At 45.4% G+C, this 15,643-nt stretch overlaps 1 protein-coding gene across 1 annotated transcript in view; it reads right to left on the bottom strand.

The window, feature by feature from the left end:
* PKNOX2 (PBX/knotted 1 homeobox 2) overlaps positions 1-15,187 on the bottom strand; it is a 40,049-nt gene extending 24,862 nt beyond the window's left edge. The window contains exons 1-3 of the mRNA XM_082493783.1: positions 15,006-15,187; positions 14,606-14,694; positions 4,247-4,355 (exon numbers count right to left, since the gene is read on the bottom strand). Of these exons, the coding sequence (XP_082349909.1) occupies positions 4,247-4,330 (84 nt within the window). The 5' untranslated portion in view covers positions 4,331-4,355; positions 14,606-14,694; positions 15,006-15,187. The remainder of the gene's footprint in view (positions 1-4,246; positions 4,356-14,605; positions 14,695-15,005) is intronic.
* Positions 15,188-15,643: the final 456 nt, after the last annotated feature.

Genomic DNA, 15,643 nt, shown 5'->3' on the forward strand with positions numbered 1-15,643 from the left:
GCGGCGCTTTTTTTTTTTTTTTTTTTTTTTTTTTTTTCCCCTTCCATCGGTTTTGTTTTGTTTTAATCTCCTTTATTGTTCATAACCCCAAAGTTGGGCTCCGGCACCTGTAAATTTACCCACCGCTGTTTAACTTCTGACTCTCCCAACCCCGAATTTGATTTCCGTTCCTTTTCCCTTCCCCCACGCGAAGTAAATTAGTGAAAATTGGGGCTTCTTATCCCGACAGTTTGGATTTCTGTTTTTTTTTTTTTTCCCCCCAAAAAGCAAGGAGATTTTGGGATGCTCCAGCCACGCCACTTAAGATCTTCCCCACCCTCTTTCTCTTTTTCCCCTTTTTTTCTCCCTATTATCACCCTTGAAAATTACTTTTTTGGTGGGAAAATGGCCTTATTTACCACCTTTTTCTTCCCCCTTTTCTCCCCCTTTTTTATTTTTTTCCCCTCCTCACACTCATTTACCGGGACGCCAAAGCCCCGAAATCCTGCCAAGTCGGCTCTTTCCAGCCAAGTCTGCAACTAATTGGGCTATTACCAAAAAAAAAAAAAAAGGGAAAAAAAAAAAAAAATCCTCCTCTGCGGCTGTTTCAAAGCCATTACCTCACCTTGGACTACAGAAAATAATAAAAAATAAATAAAAATAATCCCGAGTCAGCGGAAAAAAAGAGGCAAGAGGATGCTCGAACGCGAGAACTTGGAGCCGGAGGGAGGGAGGGAGGCAAAAATGCAGCCAAAAATGGCTTTACGGGGAGCAGGTGGGGATGGGAAAGGAGGAAAAAGGCAGCGGGTTTCTGGCTCGGGAGCGGGAGAGTGTCGGCAGCGGGGAACTGGGGAAATACGGGGGGAAAAGGGGCTGGATTTGGGTATGCAAGTTGAAAAAATATAACGTTTAAATATAAGGTTTAAAAAAAGGTTAGAAATATGTAAAATAGTTCCGTTAAAACGTGTTAAAAATGTAAAAAATGGGTTAAAAGTTGAGAAATGTGAAACGTTGTGTCAAAAATGTTTAAAAGTATGTGAAACGTGTCAGGAAAATGTAAAAAAAAAAGAAAAAAAAAGTGAAAAAAGCAGTAAAAATACAATGTAAAAAAGGGGTAAAATTAAAATGTAAAAAAAGGGTAAAGTTAAAATGTAAAACAAGGGGGAAAAGGGTGAAGTTAAAATGCAAAAAAAAAGGGTAAAGTTAAAATGTAAAAAAGGGAAAAAAGATTAAAGTTAAAATGTAAAAAAGGGAAAAAAGAGTAAAGTTAAAATGTAAAAGGGTAAAGTTAAAATTTAAAAAAAGGGAAAAAAGGCTAAAGTTAGAATGTAAAAAAAGGGAAAAAAGGGTAAAGTTAAAATGTAAAAAAAGGGTAAAGTTAAAAAGTAAAAGGGTAAAGTTAAAGTGTAAAAAAGGGGGAAAAAGGGTAAAGTTAGAATGTAAAAAAAAGGGTAAAGTTAAAATGTAAAAAAAAAGGGTAACGTTAAAATGTAAAAAAAGGGTAAAGTTAGAATGTAAAAAAAGGAAAAAAAGGGTAAAGTTAAAATGTAAAAAAAAGGGTAAAGTTAGAATGTAAAAAAAAGGGAAAAAAGGGTAAAGTTAAAATGTAAAAAAAAGGGTAACGTTAAAATGTAAAAAAAGGGTAAAGTTAAAATGTAAAAGGGTAAAGTTAAAATGTAAAAAAAGGGAAAAAAGGGTAACGCTAAAATGTAAAAAAGGGTAACGTTAAAATGTAAAAAAAGGGAAAAAAGGGTAAAGTTAAAATGTAAAAAAAGGGTAACGTTAAAATGTAAGAAAAAGGTAAAATTAAAAAGTAAAAAAAAAAAAAGCGTAAAAAAAAAAAAAATTTCCAAATCCCCATGTTTTTGCAGGAGTCCCGGATAACGTGGAGATTGTTGAGGCCCCGCTTGCTCGACCATGTGCCTCTCCCCCCGGTTATCTTCCTTTTTTATATCTCGTTTCTAGCTTTTTTCCCTACTTTAGGAAGAAAATCCTTTGCCGGAGTCAGCGGCTGCTCCCCCGGCGATGGGGGTGGTATCCCGCAGGTTTAAATGCGATAATCCCTCGTGACGATGGCCAAATACATCAACTGCGGAGAGTTACCGTTGTGAAGGTCTTCAGGGCAAGAAAAAGCTGCTAAATCAGCAATATTTACCCCCTTCCCTCGCATTTCACAGCGAAATTTCTCTAGCGCCACGGCGCACGCCGAAAACAGCGGTTCCGAGCCCAAAAAAGCGCTGAGGACACCGGGAGGGGAGGGGGTTCATTGGTGCTACTGAAAAAATCAACATCTCCACCCAAATTTTAATCCGTGACTTTTAAAAAAATAGAGTTTATAATTAAAAATCAGAAAATTTATTTTAAATTAATATTTTTATAATTCATATATATTTATCCTTTTTGAAACCTATATTTATCCTTTTTAAAACCGAGATTTAAAATCTTTTTTTTTTCCTCCAAAATTTAAAGAATACTTTTTTACAATTTTTGTCCCTCATTTAACCACCTAAAAAGCACTTTTTTTTTTTTTTTTTTTTTTTGGGGGGGGGGTGGGGGGGTGGCGGCGGCAAAGCTGCTTACGTCACTTTTGGTGCTGCCGACGCCCGTTTTTAAAACAACCTCTTTTCGCCAACTTTGACACCGAAACGGCCGAGGACTTTCCCTTGGCTTTTCCCTCGAATTTATTTCGGGGAAAACCGCAGGTTTTTACGCAGACTCTTTAATTCGCAACGGGTGATACCGATCGCGCTCGGTATCGATGATGCTCCGTATTACGCCGTTATTAGCAGAACCGGCGCATTCTTAAAAATCTTTTTTTTTTTCCTCCAAAATTCAGCTTTTCCCACCGTTTCTGCTTCATTTTTGACAGCGAGGCTGAACGCTTGCGCAGTTAAAATATGAACCCAAAGCTCCCCGAAACCCCTTTTTTAGCATTTTTCTCCCCAAAATGACCCCCTGGATGGCAAGGAGCTGGTTGCAGCTGGAATAATTGATTTTTTTTTTTTATTTATTTATTCCGACCCTCCTCCATCTCTTTGCTGTCTTCAGGGAGAGGAAATTTGAGCGATTTGCTGTTCCAAACCCAAATTTTCAGGTGAAAAGCTCACAGCGTTGAGTCAAAAAAGAGCAACTCTTGGCTGCGGCTTTTTCTCCAAACCCACTAAACTGAAGGGAAAAAAAAAAAAAAAAGAAAAAAAGAAAGAAAATTGGGAAAAAGCTCCTCTCGGAGCGGAGCAGCGAAGCGAGAGAGCAAATGATGACACAGAAGTTGGAGGAGCCATAAAAACCCCACCGAGGTGTCGTTGGCGAGAAGTGACCTTTTCCCACCGAAGGAGACGAGTGGAAAGGAGCCCCCGGTGGCTTCGGGGAGGGAGGGGGGGGGGGGTGGTGCGTAAAAGTCAATTTATTTATTTTAGCTGGCAGAGAAAAGGCTTGATTTTTTTTTATTTTTTTATTTTTTAATTATTATTTTTTTTTCTTTTCCTGGGAGGAGAGATTTTTCTGCTTTTGCAGCCGAGATTTGCGGCAAATGGGGGAAAAAACGCAAAATTTCCCATATGAACTCCCCCCCACCCCACCCCCCCCCAAAAAAAAAAAAAAAAAAAGTGCTTTGAAGGCGGAGCCAGTTCAGCGCTCAATCCCCATCACCCTTCTTGCCCCACCCGCCCCCCAAAAAAAAATCTCAGGCTGGACCGTCTCCAAAATCCAACCTCACCCCCCGCGTCCATCCCATTGGGGTGCTCCAGTAGAGTTTCTCTTGGACAAACTCCTCTTCTCATAATAACTCCGTAACGACGCGCGGGAAAGTTATTCGACCCCCTCAGAGCAACATTTTAGATGAAGTCTTTTTTTTTTTCCCCACCACTACCACCACCACCGCCGCCACGGGTTGCCAAAAAAACGCCGTAAAAATAAATCAAAAGGCCACTTCTAGGGCGAAACCCGTCCCGGTTCAGCCAGACGTTTCATCTTTCCAGCTCGTTAATGAGCTCGCGGCAAACACACCACTGTGTCGGCTTTCCGAGAAGACCCCGTGACCCCAAAATAAGCCCGAAAGTGGGAAAAAAAAAAAAAACAACCAACTCAAACTCCATAGTTTGGCCCCAAAACCCTTCAATCCTGGAGATTGTATCAAGAAGGGTTTTATTTTTTGCCAGTCTCCGAAATGAATGTTTTGGGGTGAAATACTTTGTAATGGGGTAATCAGTGCAGGAGTTTGGGGTCACTAGGGGTCTGGAAGAACCCAGGGGCACTGGTGGACACTCACCTGTGGGGTGTCTTGGTAGGGAGGAGGGGGCACCGTCTGGGTGGCCATCATCGTCAGAGCCGGTGCCGGGGAGACATGGTGCATCCTGGGTGGGAGTCACATCGAGAACCTGTGGGCGAAAGAAATGCCGCCGGATTAAGGGGGACCTCCACCCCAAAAAATCCCCCGGAAAAGAGAAAAGAAGGGACGGAAAGGAGAGGTGGTGTTCCTCGCGCGAGCAAACTGGCACAGAGCTCCACCACCCAGTCCCTGGAAGGAACCCAAGATGATTTGATGACCCTTATCCTAATTTGATGAGTATTTGAGCTTTGAGATTTTGGATAAAGAATGCATCAGGGGCAAAGTGAAGGCGGTCGCTGGCAAGATGATCTTCCCTGGAGAAGGTCCACCCCCTTATGCCTATAACTGCAGTGCCTAAATGGGGATTTCCATCCCCTTTCTGGTTGTTCTTCCTTTTCGGAAGCAGAAAGACAAGTCAGAACTGCAAAAACTTTCCATTTTCTGAGATTATACACTAAAAAACCATCCCAAACGATGCGTCTCTGCCTTTGGCCACCGTGGAGTTCCATCCTCAAGCATCGCATGCTCAATCCAGAAGGGACATTGAGTATCCGATGTTGGTTTGGCCCACATAGTTGACTCCTACATTGAGCTGACCGACCCAGTTGACTCTGAGGTTGCATTGACCAATCCAGTTGACTCCTACGTTGAGTTGACCGTCCCCATGGTCGGTGAATGCACAGAAATGAGGAAAGAGGGTTCAAACCCTTGCTTGATTTCAATCGGAGAGCAAACCCTGATTTTGCACATCCCAGGTGGACATCCTTGAAGCCGGGAGGCTGTCTGAGACACGCTGCCCTCAACCTCCCTGGAAGTTGCTCTGCTTTCTGTAAACGCATAAATATTTGGGGGGAAAACCGACTCTTTTCTCCAAGTCCCAAGAAGATGGGGAAAAACGAGGGGCACTAGGAAGGCATAAGTTTGGAGAGGAGCTCTTGGCTGGATGCTGTGCCCGAGGATAGACATGGTGGCAGATGTAACCAAAAAGCAACTCTTGGCCCCAAAAATGCCTCCTCCCTTATTATATCACTGCAGCTGTGTCGTTGCTTCAGAAGAATCATAGAATGGTTTAGGTCGGAAAGGACCTTGAAGATCATCGAGTTCCAACCCCCCTGCCATAGGCAGGGACACCTCCCACCAGCCCAGGTTGCCCAAGGCCACATCCAGCCTGGCCTTGAACACCTCCAGGGATGGGGCCTCAACAACCTCTCTGGGCAACCTCTTCCAGTGCCTCACCACCCTCACAGGGAAAAACTTCTTCCCAACGTTCAATCTGAACCTGCCCTCTTCCAGTTTAAAGCCATTCCACCTCGTCCTATCACTACACGCCCCAGTAAAAAGTCCCTCCCCAGCTCTCCTGTAGGTCCCCTTTAGGGACTGGAAGGGTCTCTAAGCTCTCCCCGGAGCCTTCTCTTCTCCAGGCTGAACAGCCCCAACTCTCTCAGCCTCTCATTTTTGTCGGAGATGACATCTCTTGAAGGGTTCGCCCCATTGCAACGCCCATCGTTGCGCTGGGTTCCCCAGTGGCTTCTCAGCTGGAGAAGAGCCAGCCTATGAAGAAATGAAAAAAAGTTATGTAAAGTCCTCCAACGTTGTGAGGGCATAGACCAAAAAATAGCGTCGGCGTCCCTTTTGCCGTGAACCGGTGACGTGCAGGAAGCAACACTCTCACGCAAGGCAGAGGAACAGGGATATCGATGAGCTCCGTCAAAAAGAAGGCACATTTGGGGTCTTCAGATCAGTCTCCACAGTTTTTTGGGGGGTTAAATTCACAGTATTTTGGTTTTCTCTGTGAGGTCCACAGTTATTTGGGGGAAGATTCGCAATATTCTGGTTTCTCCATGAGGCTCCGGGCTTTACAGGAGTAGCGAGTGGGCAAAGGCACCGTGTCCAAGTGGAAAGTCGAGTGTTGTCCACATGGGATGAGCATCAACCGCTCATTATTTTGCATTAATAAATTAAAAAAAAAAAAGTAACGCGCGATTACTTTTCTCACTCTTCGCATTAGTACGGATTGAGTTGAATATTAAGAGAGCACGTCCAAAAATCCAGCGCGTGCGGAAGGCGGAGGCACGACACGGACCTCTTGCAGAGAGAAGGATATTGCATTTATGGGATTAAAAACGATGCTTTTCATCTTTTTTTTTTTTTTTTTTTTTTTTTTCTTCCCCAACAGCAAAATAGCGGGAGGCGAAATTATCCGCTCCTGCGCGAACTCGCAGCTTAAAAATCTTCGGTGCCCGATGTCAAAACTCGGCTCACAGCTGCAGCCACCTCCTCCAGGGGTAACGCCACGGGGAAATCTCCCCACCAGCAATAGCGGCAGCTGGAGAAAAGCAAAATTCGGCACCGCGACGGTCTAGACATCTCGGTGGGAGGCTAAAAAAAAAAAAAAAAAATAAAAAAAATAAAGAAGAGATTGCTATTTCGGGGAGGGGAGGGGAAAAAAAACCCACCACTTGGCATCTATTGTTCATGCCAGGAGCGAGGCTACCTCTAGCGCGCGGCGATTTATGGCGGGGTGAGAGCTTTCCGGCCGAATGTATTCCCAGAAGGTGGCAGTCCGGAGCCCAATTTAATCGTTGAATATCGCCTAACCCGCTAAAATTGTTGAGGCTTTACGTGCGGTGATTTGTTGGGAAAAATAGGACTTAGAGCCAAATGTAAATAATAAAAAAAAAAAAAAACAAACCAAAAAAAAAAAGGACAAAAATGAGAGACAGCTGTTACCCATAGCGGTATATTTATGTTGGTGGGGGGAAAAAGCAGTCGGGCGTAGTTTTACGCACTAATCCTCTCTTCTTTTCTTCTTCCCCCCCCCACCCCCCCCCACCTCGTAAATCAATTTATCCGCGTGAGCTCTTCACCGTAGGCATCCCGATGACGAAAAGAGCGGAGCATCGCCCAACCCCTGCCATCCCCTTGCCGGTCAGCTCAAGGCAACGATCAAATCTTGGGCGAAGAGGGAATTTCGGGGGGTTGGCAGGAATTGCGGCCAACTCCCGAGGTGTTTGCAGAGAGGAAAGAAACGCTGAGCGATAAAACTCATAAAGGCTCTTTCATTTCCGGCAGCGGCAGTACTTTAGGTTTTCGGCAGCGACCTGAGATCAAAGTATCCCAAATTTCCTTATGAAATAAAATTATTTCATCTAGCGCTGAAATATTGCCATTAGGTTGGAAATGTATTTCCCGAACAGCTTACGTCTACCTAAAAGAGTCGCAGATTTATAGGCTTTTTTTTTTTTTGCCAGCAATATATTACTCCTCTTTCAAATAAAAATAATTAAAGACTAAGTTGAGAGGTTGAATTTCTTTTATTTTTTTTTTCAGCGCGGTCCCTGATGCCTTAAAAGATTTTGTAAAAAAAAAAAAAAAAAAAAACCAAAAAATCCAAGCGTCGCAGACAGTCGTCCGCCACCCCCCGGGTGACTATGTCCTTCTTGATGAATAAAACAGACGTAAAACCATATTAGAAGTAGAGCTGAATGCAAAAACAAACAAACAAAAAAAAAATTAAAAAAAATAAAAATCACATTGTTGGACTCCACATTCTCGTTTTCAGCGGATGTTAATATTATCTTTGCAAGGTGCAACTCTTGTTTCCAAATCGGTGGGAAATGGGGATTGTTTCTTCCAGCTCATTCAGCAGCTTCTCCCCCGCAGCGAAACATGCAATTGATAACCGAGGATTCAAGGCGAAAAATCAGAAAATCGGCTCTTCGGGTATTTCCTCTTCTCTACCCAAAGTTTCAAAATTATTAGCGGTACGTGAAGACGATCTTCCGGCCACGGGAAGGTATTTTTTTCCGTATTAGGGGAACACCGCCTTTTCTAAAGGGTATTTTTTTATATATATTTTTATTTTTTGATTTTTTAATCGCAGTGATGCCGCGTTGATCGCGCTCCCTCCGCCGCGGGGCTGCGAGTTTTTTATGCCACCGCCTTCACGGAGGGCTTGCGCACGCCGAAGTTTATGATATATGTGTCTGTTATACGCATATATGAAATGAAGAAATATAGCGGAGGGGGGGAAGGGGAACGGCACCTCCGGAGGACGATACATCTCCCTCTGAACCCCCAACGAGGACAGGTTCACCTTGGGCGACCCTTCATCGGCCGGAAAGCGAATGGCGAGCGACCCTCTCGCCCTTCGACGCCTCACTTCTATCCGCCAACCTTCACCCTTTTCGCTTGTTTTTACCGATTTTTGCCGCCCCGTGCTCACTAAAAACACGGTCGATGCTATTAAATGGTCCAAAATCCTGTTTGTTTGGGTTTTTTTTTTTTCCCCCCAAGACGTTGCCCATCATTTCTCCCGCTCCAGGTCGCCTCATCTGGGGATATCGGGAGCGCTCCCACGAGGACGTGCCGCTGGGCCAGCAAATGTTCTTAATTTGTTAGGAATATTTGGTAGCCAAACTTCCTCTTTCCAAACCCAGGAAGGTTTTTGCTGGGGGAGCACCCTTTGCTCTTGGCCGAGACGTCGGTTCCCTAAATGCTGACCTTCGTACCTTTCCCGGCATCCGGTTATCGACTCATTTCCCAACAAAAAATGCCGAGTCGAGCCTGCGCTTCTGCCGCAGCCACGAGCTAAAGCAGAGAGAGATTCGACGTTTCTGCGGGATAAACCCTGGGCCAGAGCAAACACCTTTTCTGGTTTTTTGGTTTGTTTTGGGTGGTTTTTTTGTTTGTTTTTCCTCCTAAAAAAAGCCCTTGGTCAATGCATAAGGACTGGGGTTCAAACGGAGAGGAGAACGCCACGCGGGACAACGCCAAAAAACTCCTGCCAAGCACCGGTTGGGTCCATCATCGGATGGGCTGTCTCCCCCAGCCTTTATTCATTTAATATTTGCGTTTATTTATTGAGCATTTGCCAATCCATCCCCCCCCCCCCCCAACTCCAGCTCCGTAGAAAGGCGGCGGAGGGGTGGGAAGAGGGGGGGGAGCCGCTGCAGGGAATTTCCGACAAGAACAACAATTACCGCTAAATATTTCTTTCCTCTCCGAAGATACCCATCCCGAAAAGGCTCCGGGGATATCTCTGCAACATAAACACGAGAATAAAACCTGCAAGAGGCAGTCAGAGCTTTAGTAGACAAGGTTAATGTACCTTGAACGGCGGCATTAAACAACTTTGTTCTTTTTTTTTTTTTTAAGTGGAGAGCTGAGATACCTACGTGCATTTTAAAGTGTTATTTTTATAGAGGGAGACCGTTAAAGCACCTTTCCCAAACAAACCGGTGCAGGGAAACATCAAAGCAGCTTCTTCAAAGTAACCTGAAAATACTTGGATTTTGTGCAAACCAGCCCCCGGCCCAAGGAAAGTTCCCAAAAGAGCAAATTGCGATTTTTTTCGCAGGGCGAATCAAAAAGCTTTGAAGCGAAATGCGGCTGAGGAACTCCAAAATGTACAAACTTCCTCTTGCCGGACACGAACCGTCCAGGAAAAGTTTCTGATGGCCTTGAGAGCCCTTGCAAAAAAATATAGGGAGCGGATTAATTTTCCAACAGTTCTTCGCTGCGAGCAATTAACTGTGCATAATTTATGATCAAAATCTTGCCCGACGCGTTCAAAGCTTGCCTTGCGCTCTTCGTTTTCCATCGCAACCTGCTAATACCACGAGAAAGGAATCGCTGCACGTCCACGTTTCCATCACGCCAACGCCAAACCCCAATCCCACGCCAGTCCTGCAATGGGAAGGTCCCGTCCCAGAGGTCCCAGCCAGGTTCACAGGAGCTTCTTGGAGGACAAAGAAGACGACGGTAAATAAACACGATGAGTTTTGGAGTGATGGGCCGGAAGAAGAGGCTTAAATATGGGTCTGAGATGAACGAGGCGCTGGGAAAAGGGGAGATTTGTGGGTTTTGCGCGTCTTCTGTCCCACCAGCAAAGGCGACGTCAGAGCTGCTGCTTCGAGGATGGGCAGCTGAGAAGGAACACCCTCCAAAACAGTCTCGCTCAGCAAAGATTTAACCATCAGCCCCAGTTTTCCACCCCAACCCGTCAACTGCTCTCCTCCACCCGTTCCTCAGCCAACGCAAGTGTTGCAAAGTGCGAATCAGACCACCACCGGTGCAAAACCCACCCGCCACCTCCACGTAGACATGCCAACCATCCCAGCCAACCACCCCACCACAAATGACGGCCAACCATCCCACCACAAACGACGGCCAACCACCCCACCACAAACGACAGCCAACCATCCCACCACACACGACGAAACGCCACCATCACGGCAGCCCCCGACCACAGCCCGCAGGCAACACTGCAGTTTTTAATAATAATAATAATGCCTTTTCGGGCTGTTTAATTTGCGAAATCAAAGCCCGCCAATCTCCCAACACCTCCATGAGGAAACGCGCCGGGCAAACTCAACTGGAAACCCGCTCTTTGGTGGGCTTGCGGGAATTGGGCTCAAACCAGCAGACCTAACCCAACCGCGGAAACATGGGTGAGAGGTGCACAGCAGCGCGCAAAGACCCTCCCCCCCTCCCCCCGCCCGTGGGAAGCCCCGAAAACAGAGCAATGCCGCAGCACACCTAATAAAACCCTCTCCTCCCTTAAATCTGCCTCGTTTCTTGCCATATCCTGCTAACGCGCTTGCGAATTTTCCCTTGGGGAGAGGGAGAGGAATCCCTCTGGAGCCGGCTGTTTTCCTCTTTCCCATATGGCAGATAAATCAGAGCTCCCGACTCGCTGACTTTCTGCTGCGCGTCCCTCTCTCGCAGCTCTCCGGCTCCTCCCGGTCTTATTTCCACCACCCCACCCCAACCCCTCCCCACCACCCGCTTTGGATTTCCTTTTAAAACGCAGAATTCCCAACGAGAAATGACTCTGCAAAGCAGAAGACAAAAAATTCGGTTTTCCTCGAGGCACGCCGGGCGTCCCAGGACCGGCAGCGGGTTGTCCCCGCCCCAGCCCTGAGCCGAGACACCAAAGACCGCCGTGCGAGCCACAAGATTGCCCCAATTTAAAGCAACTTTTGTTCGCCCGTTTGCAAGCCAGTTCTCTTGCCGTATTTCCAGCCCCGATGACAAAAGAGAGGTTTGAGATGTGACGCAATGATTTATACCAGCTCCGGCTAGGCTAGGGAGTCACAAATAGTTTTGAACGCCTTTAACTACGCTTAATTACACTGTCTCCTCCATCTGCTCCGAATGGTAGAGCCTAAGTTCAGCCTGGTCTGAACTCGACACAATGAGGAAAGCGGGGACAAAAAAAAAAAAAAAAAAAAAAGGACCGGGAAGCGTTTATGGTGCGAGACAGATGTGCCAAATTGGTTTTGGGGCTTTTTTTTGCACGGTGACAGAAGGTACGACCTGGCCTCGGAGGTGCATCTCCGTGGACGTAGGGGCTTCAGGAGGAGGAAAGCTGACATGGTTTTGTGCCTGAAAAATGGGGGGACCTACAAGGTGGAAACGGGTCAGGGGAACCAAGTTATTTCTCAGAAGATGTCTACAGTCAGTCTGCATCCAGCTCTGGAGTCCCCAACAGAAGAAGGACATGGACCTGTTGGAGTGGGTCCAGAGGAGAGCCACAAGGATGATCCGAGGGCTGGAGCACCTCTCCCATGAGGACAGGCTGAGAGAGTTGGGGCTGTTCAGCCTGGAGAAGAGAAGGCTCCGGGGAGAGCTTAGAGACCCTTCCGGTCCCTAAAGGGGCTACAGGAGAGCTGGGGAAGGACTTTTTACTCGGGCATGTAGCGATAGGACGAGGGGGAATGGCTTTAAACTGGAAGAGGGCAGGTTCAGATTGAACATGAGGAAGAAGTTTTTCACTGTGAGGGTGGTGAGGCCCTGGGACAGGTTGCCCAGAGAGGCTGTTGAGGCCCCATCCCTGGAGGTGTTCAAGGCCAGGCTGGATGTGGCCTTGGGCAACCTGGGCTGGTGGGAGGTGTCCCTGCCTATGGCAGGGGGGTTGGAACTCCATGATCTTCAAGGTCCCTTCCAACCCAAACCATTCTATGATTCTATGATTCAGGATAAGTAATTTCTATAACTGACCCCTCAGAGCAATGCCAGCCTCCTGTTCCGGAAGGTAATTAGGTGGGCACCCATTATCACGTCTTTCTAAGCCTTTAGCGGGAGGTGTCCGGACCTTGTTGGCACCATTTGCTGAGCAGGTTGCGTTTAGTCTTCTTGCTGGAGATGCTTTCCAGGCCAGGCTGTGCTTGTGTCCTCCACGGACACGTGCTCGTGTCCTCTACGGGGCTCTGGCTGGAAAGAGGGCATCAACGCAGGGAGGATCTCCCCAAAGAGAGGTCACCACAAGCTCCCACAAACCCGCCGGAGAAGCGATTTCAAGGTGAGCCCAACCCGCAGCAGCTTTATTAGAAATAGGGCAAAACCAGACTAATGAGAAATTCGGCCGCTTCAACACATCCTTAATCCTGAGGTTTTTCGGTCGAGGGAAGGTCACCGGCAAGAATCGGGGCTGAAAGGGCAGCCTGGGGGGGATAATCCCGCTTTTATTGGCTGCTGCTTATTAAAAGGGACTTTGAGAGGAGGCAAGACTCAAAGAAAAAACTCAAAGAAAAGGTATTCTGCCGCGCCGCGGCCCGAAATGAAGCTTTTGGGTTTTCCCTTCAGACGTCCCCACCCGGTCAGGAAGAAAACGGCCACTTTTTTCTCGGGATATTTGCACAAATTGAAGGCGGCGCCTCCGTTTTCCCTGACCAAAGATTTCTCTTCGCTCCTTTAGGAGGAAAGTTGCAGCCGAGGGGGGGTATTTTATTTTATTTTATTTTATTTCATTTTATTTTATTTTATTTTATTTTATTTTATTTTATTTTATTTTATTTTATCTCATTTAATTTAATTTAATTTAATTTAATTTTATTTTATTTTTCCATTTAATTTAATTTCATTTCATTTTATATTATTTTATTTTATTTTATTTTTTCATTTCATTTCATTTCATTTCATTTCATTTCATTTCATTTCATTTCATTTCATTTTATATTATTTTATTTTATTTTATTTCATTTTATTTTATTTCATTTTATTTTATTTCATTTCATTTTATTTTATTTTATTTTATTTCGTTTTATTTTATTTCATTTTATTTTATTTTATTTTATTTTTGTGTCACCTGCCGGGTGCCTACGGTTTTGGCACAGATCAAGCGCATTTGTCACTCTGTCAAGCCCTAATTTTAGCGATCGGGGTTGACTAAAGGACCGCGAGACCCTCGGTTTCACGTATGCCTTATTTTAAGCTCCGCGTTTGGGTTATTTTTAGCTGGCGACCGTTTCTCCACATCCTACCGATGCGCCAAAATTTTGCTGTGATAGCAGCCCGTGTTTCGGGGTATTTTTATAAAAATAAATCCGCGTTTTCCTCCAGGCTGGCGGCGGCTTGTAGGGCTCACAACGACACGTTTTCAATATTTGAGCTCTAAAGCAAGATTTCCTGCACAGCCTGATTTCTAAAAAATAAAACCAGAAAGAAAACACAGGGAAAAAAAAAAAAAAATGTAATTCCCCCCCTAAATACTCACTGCATTTAGGGAAGGGGCGATAGAATTTGGGTGTACCAAAAAAGAGGAGAAATTCCCTCAAATAAAGCCCCACCAAGGCGGCGACTCACCACATCCCGCTGGATCAATATATATAATCGCGCGATTAATATATATAGTTGCGCGATTAATACATATAATTGCGTGATCTATATATATTATTGTGCGGTTAATATATATAATTGCGCGATTAATACATATAATTGCATGATTAATATATATAATTGCGCGATTAATACATATAATTGCGTGATCAATATATATAATCGCGCGATTAATATATATAATTGCGTGATCAATATATATAATTGTGCGGTTAATATATATAATTGCACGATTAATACATATAATTACGTGATCAATATATATAATTGCGCGGTTAATATATATAATTGCGCGATTAATACATACAATTGCGTGATCAATATATATAATTGCGCGATTAATATATATTATTGCGCGGTTAATATATATAATTGCGCGGTTAATACATATTATTGCACAATTAATACATATAATTGCACAATTAATACATATAATTGCACGATTAATACATATAATTGCGCGATTAATATATATAATTACACGATTAATACATATAATTGCATGATCAATATATATAATCGCGCGATTAATATATATAATTGCGTGGTTAATATATATAATTGCGCAATTAATACATATAATTGCGCGATTAATACATATAATTGCACGATTAATACATATAATTGCGCGATTAATAGATATAATTGACTAATTAATGTAAAGTGAAGCAGCCTTACCGTTTTGGGGGGGTTGCTCGGGGAGCCGCCGCCCTGCAAGCGTCCTCCCGCCGCCCCGAAAACGGGATTTTCTGGGTAGGAATCACGACCTGGGAAAGCAAAGGATGAAATTATTTGAATACGCAGCGAAGATGAGGAAAGGAGGAGGCGAAATACGAAGCGGAGGGTGAAGGTCCTTCAGCGGCGTCGGCAAAGCCACGGCGGGCGAGTCCGCTCTCAACGTGTTTTTTTAGGCGGGAGGGCGGGGAAATTCGGAGGAATCAAGGAAAACGTGGGTGGGAATGTCCCCTTGGAGGTGAAAGTGGGGCTGACGGCTGAGCCCGGGGTTCCGCCCGGGAAGGTTTGAACATCTCCCGGGGAAGGACAAAAAAAGAAATCCGATTTGTAAAAAAAATCGAACCGAGGTGCGTCCGGAAAACGAAGGCGCGCTCGTTGCCGGTCTGTCCACGAAGGGTGAAGGGCGACGCGGTCCCGTCCCGTCCTTTTCGGCTCCTGGGGGGTGGGGAATCCCCAGCACGGGCTCTCACGGAGGGTTAGCGGTACAATCCGGGTCTGGAAAGGAGGAAAAAAAAAAAAGGGGGAAAGCCATGAAACAGCCTTGACGTTGGCCGTGCCCCCGTTTCGCGCCGGCTGTCGCCATCCACCACCACCCACCACCCCCCCCCGGTTAATTATAATCTTCGCTCGAGTGTAAATGTGCTTTTACACCAGGGCTCCGACGGCGCCAACCAGGGAAGAGCCATTAACTCAAAAACAGGGGCGCTGCCGGCTGTTATTTAATAAGGAGAAGTCCACATGGATGTTAAGAGATGATGCTGCATCTCCCAAAGGACCTTTACGGAGGCTGAGGTTGGGATTGCCGTAGACCCATCTAAGCGGATCCAGCGGAAAAACGAAGACGGGCTGAGCAACGACCAGCACGGCCGCGGTGTTTTTTTTTTTTTTTTTGTGCGTGTGTGTTTGACTGCAAAAAAAAAAAGGAATAAAAGAGACAAAGTTCCCCAGATCTCTGAATATACATCACCCCTAGCGAGCCCC

The sequence above is a fragment of the Vanellus vanellus genome (genome assembly GCF_965231255.1).
Source record: "Vanellus vanellus genome assembly, chromosome: 21".
Lineage (NCBI taxonomy): Eukaryota > Metazoa > Chordata > Aves > Charadriiformes > Charadriidae > Vanellus > Vanellus vanellus.